Source organism: Telopea speciosissima, chromosome 3 (genome assembly GCF_018873765.1).
Source record: "Telopea speciosissima isolate NSW1024214 ecotype Mountain lineage chromosome 3, Tspe_v1, whole genome shotgun sequence".
NCBI lineage: Eukaryota > Viridiplantae > Streptophyta > Magnoliopsida > Proteales > Proteaceae > Telopea > Telopea speciosissima.
Genome location: NC_057918.1, coordinates 18953209 through 18974066, shown reverse-complemented (window position 1 = coordinate 18974066; position 20858 = coordinate 18953209). Strand labels below are relative to the sequence as shown.

Below are 20858 nucleotides of genomic sequence, written 5' to 3'. Positions count from 1 at the left end.
AGAAGTTTTCCCCAACCCCAACCGGTAAAACGAAAAAACCTTGTATTCCTTCGTCTTCCAAGGGTTTAGTGCGGTTGTTTTGGACTTCGGAGCGCTTACACTGTTCGGGTCTCAGGGAGAGAGAGAGAGAGAGAGAGAGAGAGAGAGAGAGAGAGAGAGAAATGGAGCAGGCGCAAGATGGCGAGGTACTAGACAAAGAGACGGAGAAGGCTTCGGACATGGAAGCGGCGATAAGAAACGCTATGCGTGCACGCGTAGGTCATTTCAAGGCTCAAGCCGAGTGAGTAGTGTCCATGGTCTCCTTCCTTTTAATTTTTTTTTTTGGTATGCTTTCAGAATCTCAAAGGTCTCTCTAAGTGATCTCATGTTGGACCATTTTAAAACTTCAATTAATTTAGTTGTACTTTTCTTCCTTATATGCTGGTTGTGTTCCAAATCTTTGATTCTGAATATAGACAGAGCGTAGTAGCATTAGAATTCAGGGCTTGTATGTAGTGTAGGAATCCTGAGTAGTGTTTGAAGTACACCTGGTACTTGAATAATTGAATTCGAGAGCCTTTAGGAGTAAAGTGAAGACAATCCATTTGAGATGACTGTTGGATTAGCTTTCACCTGGGCTGTACTTCTTGTTGTAGTTCAGTTCCTGAGTTTTGGGTTGTCTAGAAGAAAGAATCTTGGTTATTCTGGTGAGGTTATAAGAAAAATGGGTGTGGGCTTGTAATAAATTTATTATTACTCATTATGGTTGACGGGTTTCAAGGAATGGTTTTACAAAACAATTGGACTTAGTATCCTCTCAGTCGTATGGGTTTGTGTAGACCCACATATGATTAGGTTTTTACGCTGGTGGAGTTGTAAGAGGTTGCCAAAATCCTAATTGTTTAAAGCTTTGTTTTGCCACTTGCCAAAATCCGTTTGGGCTGAAATCGATATGTGAGCAGGGGACTGTTGATGAGGTCCTGGTTCGGTCCTGGCAACAGAATCAGAATCCTTACTAGATAAGATCGTATGGAAGTAGAACAATAAAACTGACACCAGTTTATGCACTGTTTGTTCCTTTTGATCAGCAACCGAACACCTTCTGGAACATATGTGTTACATGCACAATATACATGAGGTTAGGCGTTGAATGTATGAGGTGTCATTATGAGATCAGTTGTTATATGCGGGTAGGAGTTATGGGAATTATGGTAACTATGTTAAGTTGTTGTACGTGGTTAGAAGAAGTGGTAGTAGTTTTGGTAACTATGAGTGGTACATGCACACTATATTTGGTCCGAAAACCTAACGTCCTATGTTCGTTCCTAATTCCTACTTTATTTATAGTGTATTACAGTATTTAGCATGTGTTCCAAGCATATCCCTGTGTATCTTTAGCGTGTCTTGCATCTATCCGATACATTTTCGAGATGTCTCTTAAAATCATCCTCTTGATATGTCGACCAATACCGATACTTTATACTGGCACCAAGATCAAAAGTGAGTGATTTTTTAGCACATTTTCAATCTATGGTAACGTTAGATAAAAACCCAAGGAATGTAAGGCTGGGGGACTTAATAGACCATTGTGACATGAGTGTGCTTAGCCCAAGAGAGTGTATATTGAGTGACTAATTAATAACTGGTCCTAACTGGTTATTCTCCAAAATACATATAATCCTATTGTCTAGGACCGAAATCTGAACAGTTAGTAATTGGTCTAGTTGGTTCTGGTTTTAATCTTGGTCCCAGTCCAGTTAAATTGTTTCGTTCCTAAATTGACACCCATACTCATGATTTAGAGAGTATATGAATGAAACTGATGATTTTACACCTTTTTGCTTTCTTTTGACAGTTCATTGACTTTAGAGGGTGTTCGAAGATTACTAGAAAAAGACCTGAAGTTGGACAAATTTGCGTTGGATGTCCATAAAAGATTCATCAAACAATGTTTGGAAGAGGTACTCTTTCGTTTGAAAGCTCATTGTGAATTTAAGGGTGAACACTCATGGAATATGCTTATAGAGGCATCATCGTCCGTGAAGATTGTACTTCCTATACGTGGTGCATTTCAACATTATCAATATTTTGTTTTCTTTTTCTTCCCCCTCTCCCCGTGATGGGGTGATGCATAATTGTGTATCATGAATAATTATAGCAAGCATTTATGAACTGTAGGTGCTAATTGATTTTCGAGGCAAGTCTTCCTGTAACTAATTTAATAGATATAACAACATATTACACAAAAAAATACAAAACACTTGTACCTTATCAAAGACATTATAATGGCATAGACATTTGTCACTGACAATAAATAGGGATATTAGATATCGGACAATGATTATTCTTGAAACTGTCAAATATCTGTGTATTTTTTAATTTATTTTGTTTTTAAGCTTTCAGTGACATGTTTTAAGTGAAGCAGAATTACAATATTTAATCCCCCCTTTTCAACTCTCTTACTATAAAGCTAAACCAATTTAAGTGACTCGCAGTAGTATTGGAGTTCTCTGCACCTTTGTGTAAGCCATATTTGTCTTCCCATTCTAGATCTAGTGGTGCTTAGTTTTAATTTTGGTAGTTCAGGATACCTATTATCTATAGGATGGAGCTGGAGATACAACAAGGTTTTCTACGTGTTTGGATTTTTAGTTTGTTTTTGAAAATTGAGAATAGAGGGGGCGAGGGGTGAGATTTGTTTCTCCATATTCTTCTGTTTGGCGACTCATGGTCGGTAATGAAGTCACTATTGCTACTGCTGGTTTTAAGTGGTTTGGTCTGTTTGGAGCTTGCCCAATTGAGTGACTAATTGTACTTCTTTGATATCTGTTTCCCGAGATCGACTTATCATATTGTTTCTTATTTGAAACCTATCAATCCCATAACTTTATAGATGGTTGCTCTAAATTCTACTCTGAAAGTTTTTTTGGTAGTAATCTTGTCGAGTAGAAGTTCTTCTTGATAGTCTCTGGTAGGTATTTATTCTGTATCTCTTGTTTCATCTCTTCCCAAGGGTCTTAGGCTCATGTCTTCTAACTCTAAGCTTCACTGGATCTCCCGCCATTCTTTAGCATGACCAGCCAATCACGTACGGACAAATCTAAGTTTTTTCTCCTTGTTACCAATCAAACTATTCCTCTAGAGAAGACAACCAATCAAGGAACAACTGTAGATCCATCTGTCCAGCAAAGTTAGCAACTTCCGGCTTCACCTTCTGTTCAAAGTAGTTGTTGTTCTTAGGTGTACTCTCTTTGGCTCTGATACCAATTAATGTAGACTAATCCGAGCCCAAAAAATCCTGCAAGAGACTAGCACTTAATAGGATCACATAATAAAGAATATAGGACATGAATTATGAAACTTGTAATGATACCACATCCTGTGATCAGAAACAGAGAAAGGAGAAGAAGAGGAAAAAGACCAATTACATGCTATAAATAATTTAATCACTGAATAAACTCTTAGTTGTTAACTACAATCTATCGCACCAGCCACACTTATATATTAATTTGAATAGACTCTTAGTAGTTAACTACTGAGAGTCAAAGACCTATTACATACTAGAAATAAAACTCTTTTTAGCTAAACTTAAAGTCTAATTACAATAGGAAAGATAAAGATAAAACATAAACAATCCTACGCTACAAGGTCCATGGATCTCCATACACCCCAAGTCGATACACACTGAACACTCCCCCTCAAGCTGGAGCATATATATCTCCCATGCCCAGCTTGGAACAACCATCAAGAAACGCAGGCCGAAACAGAGGCTTCGTGAACATATCTCCAAGTTGATTAGCAGAGTTATCAAACGGAGGGAAGATCAACTTTTGCATCACCGCATTTCTCACAAATTGACAATCCACCTCAATATGCTTAGTCTGCTCATGGAAAACTGGGTTACTGGCAATATAAATTGTAGCTTGATTATCGCAATACATATTCATAGGTTTAGTGACGGAGAACCCAATTTCTGTATGAGTGATCTCAACTACATCAACTCAACTGCAGTATGGGCCAAAGCTCTATACTTAGTTTTAGCACTCGACCGTAATGTAGTTCTAGATTGGATGTAATCCAACTAGAAGCCAAAACCAGGATCTGCTTCTAAAGGTGATCGGCTAGGGTTAAAATAGGTGAAATAGGCCAATTAGGGTTAGGGGTTAGGTATGAGTCTTCCAATGCAGGTTACGTTAAGAAAAACTCAAAACCAGGGGCTGTAACAGGTTCGGCAGCAAGGTTTTATGGTGATTAATGTGCTTAGGGTTAGGGTTTTGACAAGGAGACTATGTGGATGTTTTAGAGTTTGATTGGTTAGAATGGGCTGCAAATTGGATCGAGTTTCCTATAGGGTGAGGGGAGAGCTCGATCCAATTATGGGGCTGTTTCTATGGCTGGATTGATGCAGTGAGTGGAATGTGGAAAAAGGTTAAAAGATGGAGGGGATTCTAGGGTTTGGATGTTTAGAGTATTAGAAGAAGAAAGGCTAGGGTTTGGGATGATTCAAACTTACTTGTTAGTTGTTACTTGGACAGCAGCTTGTTTGAATGAAGATCCTTGAAAAAATCAGAACTTGAACCAGAACTTGAATGTAACAGCAATGGAGAAAACAAGTAACCAAATTGAACAACCCGGGCTTCCCACCACAAGGTGTCAATCGAATCAAACACCGACTCCTTCAAACGATCCACCTGGGCTTCCCACCACCGCAAGGTGTCAATTGGATCAAACACCGATTCCTTTAGCCTTGATCAAACATAAGACAAAAATCTTCAATGGAGAAGAAGAGCAGCAAAAAGCTTTTCATTAATCAAAATTCGTGTCCAATGTTTGCATCCCTTACAACCTTATATAAAAGATTCAAAAATAGACTCCTACACTAAAAAGGAAAGGCCTAACCCAATACTTAACCTATTAGGTAACCTAAACTGACTAGGAAACTGAAATACTGAAGGAAATAGGCTCAAAACAGGGCTGGACTTATAGAGTCCTAATCCGTCCAACTTACATGTTGTGTCACATGACCACTTAACCAAGTCACATGATCACTAAAACTAAGGAATTAAAACACCTAATCCTGTATGCAACCCTATTACCCATAATTTAGGTCCATAAAAGTGACCTATTACATTGAAAACCCATGGGATCAAAGGCTCAACATGTATATAACGCAACCCTAGACTTATTCCCATTAAAATAAGCCTCTGTTGGTGATGAATCAGACCGTGCTGCAATGGTCTACATCTTACCCCTCCAAGACACAAGATTACCACCATTAAATCTCCAATTGTTGGCAGCACTATCCCAATCAGCATTTGAGTAACCCATAATATCCTTGTGACCATGATGACAATAAATAAGACCTTTGCCAGGAGCACCTTTAAGATTTCTTAGAATGAGACTAGCAACATCCTTGTGAGCATGTTTAGGACTCTCCATAAACTGACTAATGACTCCAACGGCAAGGAAATATTAGGGTGGGTAACAGTTAAATAAGTTTCCCAACTAGTCCTCTATACTGATATTTATATTTTATCCACAAACTCTTTGTCATCACACACACCCCAAGTCTTAGATTCAGATCCATAGGGTTATCAATAAGCTTACAGCCCAACATACTATTCTCATATAGAATATCTAAACCATATTTCCTTTGAGACAAATTGACACCATTCTTGCAACAAATGACTTCAATCCATAAAAAATACTTGAGCACTCTATGTCCATCTGAAAATGCCGATGGAGATATGCCTTGACTTCTTCAATGCTAAAAGAGTCATTACCAAAAATTATGATATCATCAGAGTACACAACTAGGATGATGAACTTGTCCCCCAACGATGAACAAACACAGAGTGATCAGAGAAGCATTGAGTGAGCCCATAACCACAAGTAACTTTACTAAATCTGTCAAACCGGGCATGGGGAGACTGTTTCAGCCCATATATGGCCTTGTGAGGGCGGCATACCTTGGATGCATTCTCCTCTTGAGCAACATACCCCGGAGGTTGTTTCTCCTCTCTGGAGTAGCAGACGCCAAGTAGGAGACTGCAATCGGTAACCCCAAAACCCACTACTCTTTAAAACCCATATTTCCTATATTGCCCTCCGCCCCTTAACTCTTGTCATAGCCTACTTTTAGTTCAATTTTTTTTCCATAATTATCCCCTACCCTTTTCCCAACTCACTTAACTCTGAATTTTTGTTATTTCCCATAGTACCCCCTGCCCCCAAGTTTATCCCTCCCCAGCTACGTTATTCTTTCAAATTTTTATTCCCTTGTGTTTTCTACATTACGCTTCCCAGTATACCCTTCTAACACCTCTTTATTCCACTTTATCCTTATTTTTGCCTCAGTTCCTAGTTTGCCCTCCATCTTTAATTCTTAACCTTATTTTGATGTCCCAATAGTCCTTAGAGATTCTATTTATTTACAGCAAAGCCGAACCTGGCTACATTTTTTTTGGGTGAATAAAAGATTCATTACCAAAGAGGAGAAAGAGAATACAGCAACCCTCAAATTAGGAGGGAGAGGAGAAGAAAAAACAGAAAAGCAAAAGAGCCATTAGACTCAAATAGGGGAGTCAGATGCTCGAAGAGACATAGAGGAAAGACCCCAGGACACAACAATAAGCCTATTCCTTGGGGTATCAATACAAGTTGAGGGAACAACTGAACTAAGTTTAGCCTTAATTTCAAAAGAAATGGAATCCCAAATCTGCTGATGAGAACGAGATTTGGTAGTCCATTTCCGGATATTGCGTTCCATCCAAATATGATTGATGGCTGCACAAAAAGCCAACTTTCCAACCGTGTCGTAGAGGGAGTGGCCACCAAAAGTCATATCAACCCAAACCCATTCTCTGTCAAAAGGAAGAATCCTACGATTTCTTGGCCAGCATTTTGCAAGGATGCCTTTCCATATAGAGGAGGAGAAAGGGCAAGCAAAGAAAAGGTGGTTGGAGTCCTCAACCGCATTCCAACAAAGACCACAGCTGGGGGAGACTGCAATATGCCGATGCCGAAGGAAAGATTGCGTTGGAAGGCAATTAGATAAAACTCTCCATGCCGTAAAGCAATGACGGGGGATATGGTGCTTGAACCAAACAAGTTTCCTCCAAGGGGCTAACGAACGACGAGTACGAATGTGATCCCAAGCAACTTTAGAGTTAAAGGAGCCCGAAGAATTCGGCAGCCAAGTAACACAATCTCCTCTATTGTGGGGTCTCCTAGTAATAGAAGGCAAGATATTCAAAATATTATTAAGCATAGGGCTGGAGGATGACGCGGGAGCCCAGCCAGTCGGATCGAGAATATCAGCCACCAAAGAACTTCAAGTAAGCCCAGAGCCATAGATAGTTCTAGAGCTGACCCGATGAAGAAGAATTCCCATTGGGTGCCAATGATCAAGCCATAGAGAAGTGGAGTTCCCATCACCAATGCAAGTGTGGATAACTCCAAGAACAACTGTGCGGGTAGAAAGGATCTTGCGCCAAACCCAAGAAGCATTAATGAGGCCGAGACTGTCCAAATTGAGTCGGAGCAAAGAAGCCCTGAGTAAATCCAATCAACCCAAATACTCCTTTTTCTAGAAGCAATCTTCCAAATCAGATTGATAATGCCAGCTGAGTTCACTTCCTTAATTCTTCTAATACCCAAACCTCCTTCCTCCAACGGAAGACAAACTGAAGCCCAACTAATGGGGTGAAGAAATCTTGAAGAATCAGAGCCTTTCCATAGGAAGGAAGACATAAGGGATTCCAAAGACTTGATGGTGGAGTGAGGAAGCCCATAAATCCCAGACCAGTAAATGTAGGAAGATTGGAGAACTGATTTGATGAGAACCAAGCGCCCTGCAAAGGAGAGAAGCTTGCCTTTCCAAAGTTGAAGCCGTTTCCTGATGAGATCCAGCATTGGAGTGCAATGATGAGCAAAAAGCCTAGCTGGGATCAAAGGTAATCCCAAGTATTTAACCGGAAGATGACCAATAGGGAACCCACATTTTTCCATCGAAGCATCTTTTTCCATTTCAGTGACCCTAACTAAAAAAAGAAGGGACTTTGTTGGGTTGATCCGAAGACCTCAAAAGTCTTGGAAATGCTGTAGGCAGTACATAATAGACTCAAAGGAACTAATGGAAGCCTTGGAGAAAATCATAAGGTCATCCGCGAAAGCCAAATGGGAGAGCTTGAGGGCTTTGCACTTGATGATGGGAGAAATGAGCTACTGATCAGTGCAGATTTGGATGTCCCAAGATAAAACTTCCTGAGCCAAGGTAAAGATGTAAGGAGAGAGGGGACAGCCTTAGCGAATACCAACCGAAGAAGTAAAATAACCTACTGGGCTACCATTTACTAGAACTGAGAACCGGGGAGAAGATATGCAGCAGTGGATCCAATGAATGAAGGCTGGAGGGAATCCCATCTTTACCATCACCTTGTCAATAAAATCCCATCGTGATGAATCAAAAGCTTTGTGGATGTCAATCTTCATAAGGGCAGTTGGGGAATGGTTCTTCCTGTCAAATCCTCTAACAATCTCATTGCAAAGTAAAATGTTATCATAGATATTTCTACCTGGAACGAAGGCAGATTGATTTTCATTGACAAGAAGATCCCCAAGAGTCTTGAGTTTGAAAGCGAGGATTTTGGCAATGAACTTGTATAACAGGTTGCAAAGGGCAATAGGCCTGAAGTCTGACATCACTGAAGCTCCCTCCTTCTTGGGAATAAGACAAAGAAAAGTGTGATTCACTCCTGATCTGACTTGGATTTAGGAAGAAACTTCTGATAGCCTTGATGAGGTCTTCCTTGATAATACCCCAAGAAGCTAAAAAGAAATCCATACTAAAACCATCCGGCCCAGGTGCCCGGTTCAACTTGAGAGAGTGAATAGCTGTAACAATTTCTGCCTCATTTGGAATGGACTGAAGAGACTCAAGAAGTTCACTTGGGATGAATTTGTTAAGCAAATTGTTTGGAATCGGACCATGATCAACCAAAGGGTCACTGAAGAGATCCTTGAAATAATCTACAGCCGTATCCTTAATGTCTTTTACTCTAGTAACCGGAGAACCATCAGGAGCAACAAGATGAAAGATGGAGTTGGTATTGATTCTAGCTTTCAAGGAACGATGGAAGTATGGAACCTGGCTACATTATGGAGGTTGATCGTTACGATTTACTCCTTTCGATTAGAGATGGTTTTTATAAATTGCAAACAGAACTTTGTAATCTCCATACAAGGCTTCTTGATTTAAAGATAGGTTGTCGGGAGCTTGCCAATAATAATAACCGCTACTATGTTTAGGTGTTAAACATGATAGAATCTTCAGAAGATGGATCAGAGGTGGCCAACAAACGTGACGATCAAGCTAACGGTCCGATCAAGGTTGTAATTGAAGAATTGATCGACAATCCGATTTCATTTATGAAACCCAACGATCAAATTTCCATCGAAGAGATGTCGTTTGTTAACGACTATTAGAAGATCATGACAGTTGATCATGAGATGCGCTGGATCATCGCCCCCATCAAAGTTGATATTTGTGGATATTGATTGAGTGGTGTTGATTCTCTCGTTTTACAAAACTCGTGGGCGAGTTTTTCTCAACACTAGGGGAATTGATGTAGGTGCACTATCTTGGACCGACCCAAATCCATTTGGGTATCCAAATGGAGATGAACCGGGTCCAGTTTGAGTTTTTGGATCTAGTAGGATTTTAGGAATTTATGTTATTTGGGGAAATAATGTCTTTTAGTTTTGTTACGAAATCAAGTTCCTGCAATCAAACCAAAGTGAAGAGAAGAGAAAGAGAGAGAAGAAGAGAAGAGAAGAGAGGAGAGAAGACTGCCAAAGCTGTGGGAGGCAGCCTGCGGAAAGAACTTGTGTATTACCACATGCTCCTCCCTCTTGTATATATAATTAAGTCACAAAGTACAGGGGGACAAAAATACCCCTGTACAAAGTGCAGCCTTACAAACGAAGGAATAAACTAAAAAGAATTGGAAAGACAAAACTACCCCTAGAATTCTCAACACTCCCCCTCAAGCTGGAGCATATACATCAACCATGCTCAGCTTGTTACAACAAATAAGTTTTGTGATCTCTCAGCCTCTTTTGTTCCCTCTCTCTCTCTTGACATGATTCCATGTGGTACCATGTATGAGATCTATGTACACAAGCACATAGAATTGTCAGAAATGGAATAAAAGCAAACAAAATATTTAAAGAAGGCACACACCTCTTGGCCCTGATGTTCTGCCCGGATGCCTAGGCGACGCCTTGACAACTATGCTTTCATTATACAATTATCGAACCTACTCTTTGTGTTCCTATTAAAGGAATAGTAGAAAAAGAGGACAGAAAGAAATTATATAGTGTAGAAGTATTATAGAATGCCTATGGGGTAGTATTACTAGAAGTCAGAAATAGCAGTGGAGAGCTATTTCAGGAACACTTTATGGTACTAACTACTCTAAGTTAATTTTTTTGTGGTTTTCATAGTGTAAAGTGAGATAATGAAAAGTGGAATATCATTCTAGTAATTTTCTTCCCACAGAATACCTATTTGTAACCATATTAGATAACATGGTCTTTTCTCATTTATCCACATTTATTTGTTTGTTTAATAATTGATACCTTTCAACAACTTCATGGCTCATAGTAGAGAACACCTACACAGTAAGAGTTTATGGGTTTTAGAGAATGCATTCACCCATGATATGATGGAATTCTATTTCGGTTGCGTGCTTGTTCAAATTCGAAGCTGTGCAATATTTTAGTGTGGATACGCCCTCCCTCGCATAATTCATAAAAACAATACTCCTTTCCTTTTTTCGTTGTCCCAAATTGTTTTTTCATCACAAGAACTAGGTAATAAATTTTTAGAGGGATTACCACATTAACCCTTGCATTTATTACCGTTTTGCATTTTCAATTTGGCAAGCATTTTTTTAAATAATGGAAGGACAGTTTTGGAAAACAGGGAGGCTTTTAATACTTTAACATCCTACCCCTAAAAGTTGAGTTTTTCTCCAAGGGACAGTCTTGCGGGAGAGGAGGTGCAATATTTTGGCTGCTATTTTTTTTTGGTTATAGTGCTTGTTGTTGAATACTATTTGGGGTTCACATTAATGTTGCTCAGATCTCGTCATTTTTGGGGCTTTATGATTTTCTCCATTTGGACCATCTTGACTATTTGGTACCTTGCTACTTCTTAATTTTATGTGTTATAATGGGAAACCATTGTTTTCCTTGTGAATATTTCCTTTCATTATGGAGAGAATAAACAACCATGATAAATTTAATGTTCTTGAATGCATACAGTGCTTTGATGGTCCGGATGATGAGAATTCAAAGACTTCTGGGGAGAATGTGGAAGAAGTTGTTCATTCTGATGAAAAAAGTACAACAAAGTCGCTTGAAGGTTTTCAACCTAAGAAAGAGGCTGAACTTAATTCTATAGATGAGAAGAAGGAAGAATCTCCAGTTTTAGGCCTCTTGAAAGTAGAAAAGCAACATGAGGATACTCAAAGTGCTGAATTGGAAAAAGTTCCAAGTGAAGGCGTAATAAAAAAGGCTATTGAAAAAAGAGCTGCTTATTTTAGAGCAAATTCTGAGTATACTTCTTCATATCTTTGATTGGATTATCATTCTCACTATAATTTTTGCTTCTTTTTTTACTGCAACATCTATGAACTCATTCATTCAACTATAAATTTTGAGTTTATGGTTAACTTGACAAAGTCCTACATGATTAGGAGTCACATTTATTTGTTCCTTTTACATGATGTACTTCTTGTAAGTAATCACTTGTCACTTTATTTCAGGAAAGTTACTTTGTTTGTAGCTCGTAGACTGTTGGAAGAAGATCTTGGATTTGATAAATATGCTCTTGATTCCTATAAAAAATTGATAAGTGTTCAATTAGATGAGGTATGTGTATTTTGTTTATACGTCCTGATAGAAGCACTGAGATGCCACCTTAACAACAGCTGCCTGGTGCAGTTGGTGAGCCGTGGTGCGCTTCATGACCATGCTCACCAGGAGGTCTCGAGTTCGAGTCTCCGGGCTGGTACCTTCCCCCCTCCCTATCCCTCACCAAGAGATGCCAGCTTTATGATTATTTACTCTTTCATTTCTCAGGTACTGCATGGTTCTGAAGTTGCTCAATCCTCAAATGGGATTAAGAAAAAATCCCAAAACAAAGAATTTCTAAATAAGGTGTCTAAAAAGGTTAGCAGAGCTAGAAGTTCTGATTCTTCTGATGAGGATCTTGAAGACGACGACATAAGGCCAAAAAAGAAAATAACTCCAAAAGGAAAGTCAGGGAATTCGGAAGAGGTAAAGGGCCGCAAAAGGCCTCCACCAGAAACTAAATCGTCTAGCAACAAAAGGAAAAAGCCTGTGGAGCCTACATCAGAGGAAAGTAGTGATGAAAAAGATGGAAACCTCTCCGAAAATGATCAATCTCAGTCCTCTGCTGATGAGCCGGTCAAGGTCATACTGTATTATTGCGTTGAAGAACAATCCTTTAAAATATTGATCTAATGAAAAGTAATTCATATCAATTCTTCTTGTTGAATGCAGAAAAAGAAGGAAGTTTCAACTCATGCATATGGGAAACAAGTAGAGCATTTAAAATCAATAATCAAAGCATGTGGGATGAGGTATTTCATTCTCCTACCTAACTTCTCCTATCATATTATTAATCACCTCTGTCATTCTGTAATGCTAATGTTATGAATCAGTTACTGCCCTCTTTGTCAATTTGCAGTGTTACCCCAGCAGTGTATAAGAAAGTCAAACAGGCTCCTGAGAATAAACGTGAGTCCTACCTTATAAAGGAATTGGAGGATATTCTTGGGAGAGAAGGGTTGTCCACAAATCCGTCTGAAAAAGGTCAGTAGTGCCAAAGATACGTCCTAATATTCTGGTTGAATATTTTTATAGTCTAGAGGAGATGCTTTTCGAGGATATTTTTTGTCATTTTAAATGACTAAACAACCTCTCTTGCAGTATTATCCCCCTCCAAAAAAATTATCAGATTTTTTTTTTTGATTTCTTTGATCCAAAAATTTTGAGCTCTTGGTTCCTGTGTAGCCCACCTGGGAAGGGCTTCCTGAGCGGTCCAAATATCTGCCACGTGGCCGCCGATATGGGGTCCAAATTGTGTGGACGGATAGACCTATGGACCCCTGCTCGCATATCAAATTTCAACCTAAATGGAGTTTGCCAACTGGCAAAATAGAGCTTTGGAAAATCCTATAATTGGGAGAGTGCACAGTAATGACCAAGTACCAGGACACTTGCATGTGACATATGCAGGGATGCATGGACATACATGGGTGGTGGTGTTTGATGGAATTTGAGTATGATGTTTGACACCTAGATAATCCAGACCAATTCATCTCCCTCCAACGGTCAGAATAGTCCAATCATTTGTACATACGACACAATGAGAGAGGAGCGAGCAGGAAGCCCTTTTTGGGCTGCATAAAAGCCTTTTTGCATAAATGTTAATATTGGACTGCTATTATAAAGTTTGCTTCATAGCAGTTAGATTACTGTATGGATGGTATTGTGTAGCTTTGTTTTTCAGTTTTAAATATCATAATTTTCTGGCCTCCAACAAAATGGACCCCATCTATTATTTCTCAAACCGTAAGGTAGGATCCTGAATCTTTCAGGAATAAAGCGGGATTTTTTTTTTCACTCACAAATTCAATCAAGAAACACTTACATTTGTTGATTCTTTTTTTGGCATTTTTTAGGTCAGTTTGGTTTGTGAGAGTCCAACAACCAGCCGGGGCCCTGATTAAATATGTTAGCTTAATGTATAGCTATTGGACATCATGGAATTGCGTCAACCAAGGGGTTTGATTTCTATTGAGATGTGGGAAATAGTTACCCGAATGGTGTAATTTAACCTGCCAGGTGGTCTCTTATGCCAAACTGAGTCTGATTGCCTTTGTTATGTCTATTAGGGAATTTAGGTTTTGTCCTTCCTGGTATCTTAACATCAAAATCTGAGATACTTCAACTACATGAATTTTGTCGTTGTGTCATGGAACATCAAATATCATTCATGGTAGCAGACCAAGGTCAGAAATGAAATTCATAACTGAGTCTGGTTTTCGAACTTAGACGATTTCTTTTACATCTACATTTGTTTGCTAGAAGTGTAGTGGCTGGGAAGTGGTCATAAGCGGGACAGTTACCTACTTGTCTTGTCCAGTAGTATCTTTCTTTCTGTTTTTATATTCATGCCATTTTGACTCTCCAAATAAATTATTTCCTCAGGGAAAAAAAAATGGAAATTTAAAGTTTCTTAATTACCTTCGTTTTCGAACTTATTTCGCTTACCACATTCAATTTTGCCATTCTGATGGAGTAGAAGTCAGCCAAAAAAATTCTAGTGTAGATTTACTGATCCATGCCAGCATTAATGACATGACACTTCATTTCTGTTTCAGAAATCAAGGCAGTTAAGAAAAAAAAGGAAAGAGAAAAAGAACTTGAAGGCATTGACATGAGCAACATTGTCTCTAGCTCTCGCCGCAGGTCAACTGCCTTTTATATAGCTCCAAAGCCTAAAATATCAGTTGAAAGTGATGGCAAGGATGACAAGAAAAATGATAATGAGGGCATTGATGATGATGAAGAAGATGATGATGATGAAGATGACAGCAGTAGTGAAGGAACAAGTGAAGGACTTGATGAAGGTTAGTTCATGTGAACTTGTTGGTATTTCTTTATACTTCGTGCTTCAGTTAGAGGACTCTCGACACACTTAAGAACAACAAGAAAGCCAGCAGCAAACCAGACCATTGGACTGAACCAAGAATGGACCAATATGTTTAATTTTGAGTGTCCAATGGGTTATATGGGCCATGAGATTAGTATTTTTGGGTTTTCTATTGTTATGGGCCAATTCTATAAGCCCAATTATTAGGGGTTTGAGTCTTCTACGGGATTGGTGTTAGCTTCTTTTTTAGTAAGTTGTATTCTTTATTTTAGTAGTATTTCTAGAAGGCTGGACAAGTGTCACATTTCAGCCTCAAGTTTCTAGTTTGTTAAAATTTTAGAATAGTTTCAACTTGAAGAAGACTAAGTTGTAAGGATTCTCCTTACCATACATAGGGTTCCTGTTTTTGCTTATTTCATTTAAGTTATACATGAACAGTAGGGGATCACACTACCCCAACCAATTGGAAAATTTATTAAACTTATGCTTGCTGATTTCTGTGAGATTCAGAACTTGTTTGTTGTGAGATGCAGTGAAGCCATTGGTGGATACCAAGTTGGACTGGTGAGATGATAGTTAAGTTCTAGGCGGGAAGCCTAGTTCATATCCTTCTTCTTCTACCTTCTTTTCCTTCTTCCATTAAAGGTCAGAATCTGTTTTCAGTCTACTGTTTCTTCTTTGGTTTGCTTTCTTAAATACTATTCTCTTTACTAAATGTTATTGTAGTAGACCCCAAAGACTGTCCCATCAATGCTACTAATGGGAGGTTACACGCAAGCCTTCTAGAAGACCTGCAACCACACCTTATTGGCTTGGTTTCTAATTCTGTCCTGCTATTTTCTTTTTTCTGGTGTTTCTGATCCTAAGTTTCTATTTTAGTCATTTTCTATTTTTATAACCTCTTGATTTCTCCCAATCTAACCGTTGATTTCACTTCTAATTTTGGCAAGCCAGTTCTCTCACCTAATAGTCCTTGTGATATCGGAGTTGCAACGTGATCTGATCATCCTTTGACCAGGTTGCTGATATTGCTCTTTTGGAGGGTTATTGAGACTTGAGAGATGCTGTTCTAAATCTTTTGTAGGCTATTTGATGCAGTTCACACATCTTGGAAAAGGAATTTTCGAATTTGGGTTTGATTCAGTTTTTTGGGTTAAGGTGAAGCCACGGTTCAAGAAGTTAAGCCCAAATCTCTAATGGGTTAAATGGGTCATGGGCTAAGTAATTTTGAGTTTTCTATTGTAATGGGCCTATTCTATAAGCCCAAATATTAGGGATTTATGGCCTATATGAGATGAATTTTTATCCTCTCAAGTGTGCTGTACTGCCCAGTGCACCGCAAAAGTCCATCTGACAGTGACCAAAGGTGAATTGGTGGATTTTAAAGGTAAATAGGTGCACTGCCCACCATCGGATGCACTTTAAGGTGCAATGGGCAGTGCACCATACTTGAGAGGATAAAGATCCATAAAAGACTAAGTAGTTAGTTTCTATTTTCTTAGTTTCTAATTCCATGTAATTAGTTACTTGGTGATTAAAATAGATGTTATGTAGAAGTTTCTTATTCTGTTGCTTTCTATTTTGCATGTAATAGCAATGGATCCTCTAGAAGGATTCCATCCTAGTTTCTATTTTATTTGTTTCTATATTCCTTGTAATAGCTAAGGATCCTTTCTAGAAGGATTCCTTGTTAGTGTTTGCTTGGGAGCCAAGTAGCAAGGAGAATTTCTATTATTGTAATCTGGCCATTGGCTATTATAAATAAATAAGAAGGGCCTGCTGTCCACAGATTTTGGCTATTGTTCAATTGAATGTTTCTCTTAGGTGGTGATGCTGAGAGTAGCTCTTGTGGTGAAGCAAGTGCAACCCAAGATGGTGAATCCTTGGTTTGGGACTGGAGGTGAACCCTTCCCGCAGGTCATAGGTGGCGAAGCCTTTGGTCATATCCCCTTCTTCCGTTTTTATTCTTTTTCCCTATTCTCCTCTTCTTATATGTTACTGTGCTGCAGAGGTTTCCAGCAAGCTCTTCATCCAACCGAGACCTATTTTGGGTGATTTCTGATCTCTATTTTGTGTTTCACTGTTTTATCTACCTTTGCTTTTGTTCCTCTCATAATATTCTTCAGGTTTTATCTTTAAGTTTATTGTCGTTCAATTTCTGTTATGTCTATTCTGAGTTACAGAACGTCATACATCATATCTCTCTAACCAATGGTTGGATGGTTCCCAAATTCTATTATGTTCTCCCCTCTTCCTTCTCTACATCCAATTTAAGTTTGTTGTTCATCCGAGCAACTGATTGTGAGTTATTGCTGTTTTCCTTTCAGATATTAATTCTGGATTTTTAGTTTCTATTTTCTGTCCTTGCTTGTTTCTACCAATCTAATCATCATCTTGCCTTTTATATTTTAACCACATAGTCACCCTATTACGGTCTCCATTCTATATTAGTTTCATCTCCATCGGATGTAGCGTTTGTTAGTCATTTTTTTGGTTCGCTGCGATTCTGTTTTCTGTAGGTTTGTTAATGTTGATTTTTTTCAGCACCATACCTCATCACTACTGGTTCCCAGCTTTGGGTAATTAGATAGGCATTAACTCCTGATCTAATTGCTTGTTATGTACTTTACATGAACAGTGATATGTATGTTGGAAGAATCCTGTAATGAGGATTCCTCGATCCCTCTTGAAAGAGGAGGGGGGGGGGTAACCCATATCTCTTAATTTATTAAATATTTTAAAATCATAATAATTCTGCAAATATCATCGAAGATATCAAAATAGTTCAATATGTTTAAGGATTTTAGCTTCTTACAATATGTTCACTGATGCTTTAGCTAAATTCTTCAAATGTCTCTCTTTTGTGTGTGTGTGAAAACTTATTCTTGTGGGTGCACGTAGACACCTTAGTTGGATCTCCCTCTCTTTTCCCCAATAAACAGTTGGAATTGTGTTGGTTTTTGGTGTTTGTGTCTACATGTTTTGGATGCAGGTGTGACTTTTTTTTTTGGGTGAATAAATAATTCATTACCAAAACCCTGAAATGGGGAAGGGAAAAAGTGGGGTGAGGAGGGAGGAATAGACAGGGGGAAAAAGGGGGGGGGGAGCTATACATAACCCCTGGCCCTAGGAAGAAGGGTCAGGAGGCTGAAAAAGAGAAACAGGTAAACCCCAGGAGACAACAATACGCCTGTTCCTTAGGGAATCTACAGGAGAACCGTGAAGCAACATGTGAAGTCTGGAGCTAACATTGAAGATGGCTTTCCAAATCATAACAAAAGAACGAGAGTTGGAGGTCCATCTTCGAAGATTACGCTCCATCAAGATGTGAGAGATAACAGCACCAAACACAAGATTACCTGCAGTATCACAAATATAGTCATATCCATCCAACACCACTCCCTAGAGAAGGGTAGGGGTCTTCTACTATGGGGCCAACAGGTTTCCAATTCTTTCTTCCAAACAGAAGAGGCAAAGGGGCAAGAGAAGAAAAGCTGGTGGATGTCCTTAAGACCATTCCATCAACAGATAAAGGAGGGGGAAACAGGCAGCTGGCGGTGAAAGAGAAAGTATTGGGTGGGGATGCAAAGGTTGAGGGCTCTCCAGACAGGGAAGCTATGAGACGGGGGATGTGACCTTTAAACCAAAAAAGGTTATGCCAAGGGAGGGGGGGCGTGTAGTCTAACAAAGTCCCAAGCTGAGTGGAAGCTAAAAAGGCCATTTGGGGAGGGGAGCCAGGAGAATGTCAGATAATGAGGGATTGGGGGTTGGGAGGGGTAGGAGGGAAGCCCAGACTTGGGAGAGGCTAGGGGGTTGAGAAGAGGAGGGGGGGGGGGGGCAGGAACCATGGGAGATGATGGCGGAGATGGGCAAATTTAGGGATACCAGAAGAGTACAACGTACAGGCACCAACCGTAGAATAGAGGATTCCTAAGGGGTGCCAATGGTCAAGCCAGATGCCCCATACAGCGATCTTAGAGATGGTAGCTCTAAGGGGTGTGGGGCGGAGGAGGATTTTGCGCCAAACCCAGGTGTGACTCTTAATTTGCAAGTGTCCAAGTAACATAGTTCATAACATTGCAAGTTTATGTGGTCTTGGGAGTACAAACAGCAGATTCCCGTCAGGGTTCCTGCATTATAAGGAAGATGCATTCTAGGTTGCTCCTGCCAAGGTTTTAAATTTTCAGTTATGATTTCAGTTCTGGCCAAAACTATAATATTTTGTTAACTTCTCCAATAGTTAGAGTGATGCAGTCACATGATATTAGGGATGTGGGATTATCTTTGCCACATTTTTATGTTAGGAAAGTTGGATACAGTCATACACACAAGGGATTGGGCAGTTGTCTAGTTACCTAGTTATTAAAGTTTCTATTTCAGTTTTAGAGTTTGATTAGGTAACTTTATTTTCTCTTTTCTTTACGTCTGTAAGCAGTGCACTGAGTTTAGAGAGAGATTAGAATGAATGTGATTTCTAAGTTTTTTAAACTGCTGTTAAGCATACGTGGTTGGTGAGTTCTGGCTTGTCTGATCATCTCCCTCCACTACTTCTTAATCCTCTATTCTCCCTATCAGGTATGTCCTCTCTATACACTCTTCCTCCCATGTTCTTCTCTTTTCTCACCTTTTTCTTTCCTGACTATAGGCGGTACCCCTGTTTCTGAAACAAGTTATTGGTTGCTATTTTGTTTGTATCTTCTCTGTTTAGTTATCGGTTAGGTCTGAAACTTGGCATCTATACTTCTGGCATTAATCTTTAGTAGATTCTATCTATACTATACTTACCAGTTTCTACATTAATTTATTGCTGCTTTAATGACCTGCTCTATTTTTCTGAAATTTCCTGCAACTGTTTATCGCACCATTGTAGCCCCATTAAAACAACATTTTATGGACTAGTTCTGTCCACTAGTGCTGGGTGACTGTTGTTGATGTTCCATTCTTGATTGGTTGAGCTTTAAAAAGTTATAGCATAACTTAGGGAACTGATTACCGCTGGCTTTGTTTCCATTGTGAGGTTGGGGACAACTTTGTTATTTACATATAACGCCAGACTTACTAGTAATTATTCAGAAAATCACTCCTATTCTGATTTGTTTATAATTCATTCCACCACTTTCGAGATTTAATTTTATAATAGCCACTCATTTCCTGAAGTTATTTCTATTAAACTTCATCTTCTTTGAATTTCAAATTTCATCCTTCCCTCTTGAATTTAATGCCCATTCTTTCCCTGTTTTGTTAATCTTCCTAAATAGGGTTTTTAATTTCCATTTATTTACTAGATTGCCACCTTTTAAAGTTCAGTTATTTGTTATCTGTGGGCCCATAGCAATCCAAATTTAAGGGTTTTAGAACCCAGGATCGCATCATTGAGTATATAAAAAATTTCTGTAATTTGACCAATCTTCACCATGTTTGAAGATATCATTAACTAGTATATTTTGATCCCCGCTGTCTGCTGCCAAGTCTCTTGACCCTTGGATGTTTGGAGACGTAGCAGATGTGTCACCCTTTTACTCAACATGTTTCGTACGCTAAAGCTCTCTTAGTTATCTTCTGCATGTGGGTTTTGCAGAATAATTTGTTTTCTAGGGTCTGTGCTTTTTATTTACACACATACAAGTGAATGAATTGCATGCATTTTGATTCATCTTATAAAACTTTTTAGCACATTTATCATGAGTGTTCTCCATGTTATGTTTTTAATGATCTCTTCAATTGACTGTTCCTCACTTGTTACCCTCTCTGTCAGATGTTGAGGACGAGAGTGACTGACCCTGCATCAACCAAGTTCAAGCTTCTAAATCAACAGTTGGACAAACAGAGATTCTAGGTTCTGTTTCACTAATGAATATTCTCTTTTCTTCTCCCCTACATTATCTTTTTTTGGGGTCAGGTAGTTCTTTTTGGCTGCAGCTGCTAAATTTGCAAGTTCCTACTAGTAGAATGTAAGATGCATATTTTAAATTCCTTTTGAATGTGTACATTGGTGGTGTGAAATCTTCTGATGATGAATGAAAATTGGGAATCGCTTGGTTAACTATGCGTATAGTGTTGTTTCATATCATTGCAGTTATTCTCATCTTTACAGTTCCATTTGGTTGCAAGGGAAATTAAAGGGAAGGGA

General features: G+C 39.0%; 1 protein-coding gene across 1 annotated transcript; it reads left to right on the top strand.

Moving 5' to 3' along the window:
• Positions 1-118: 118 nt before the first annotated feature.
• LOC122653452 (DNA ligase 1-like) lies at positions 119-20769 on the top strand. Its single transcript, XM_043847275.1, has 9 exons — positions 119-280; positions 1835-1940; positions 11308-11600; positions 11811-11916; positions 12127-12480; positions 12571-12650; positions 12758-12882; positions 14457-14705; positions 20484-20769. The coding sequence occupies exons 1-9, from the start codon at positions 162-164 to the stop codon at positions 20504-20506; spliced, it is 1455 nt and encodes a 484-aa protein (XP_043703210.1). The 5' UTR covers positions 119-161; the 3' UTR covers positions 20507-20769.
• Positions 20770-20858: the final 89 nt, after the last annotated feature.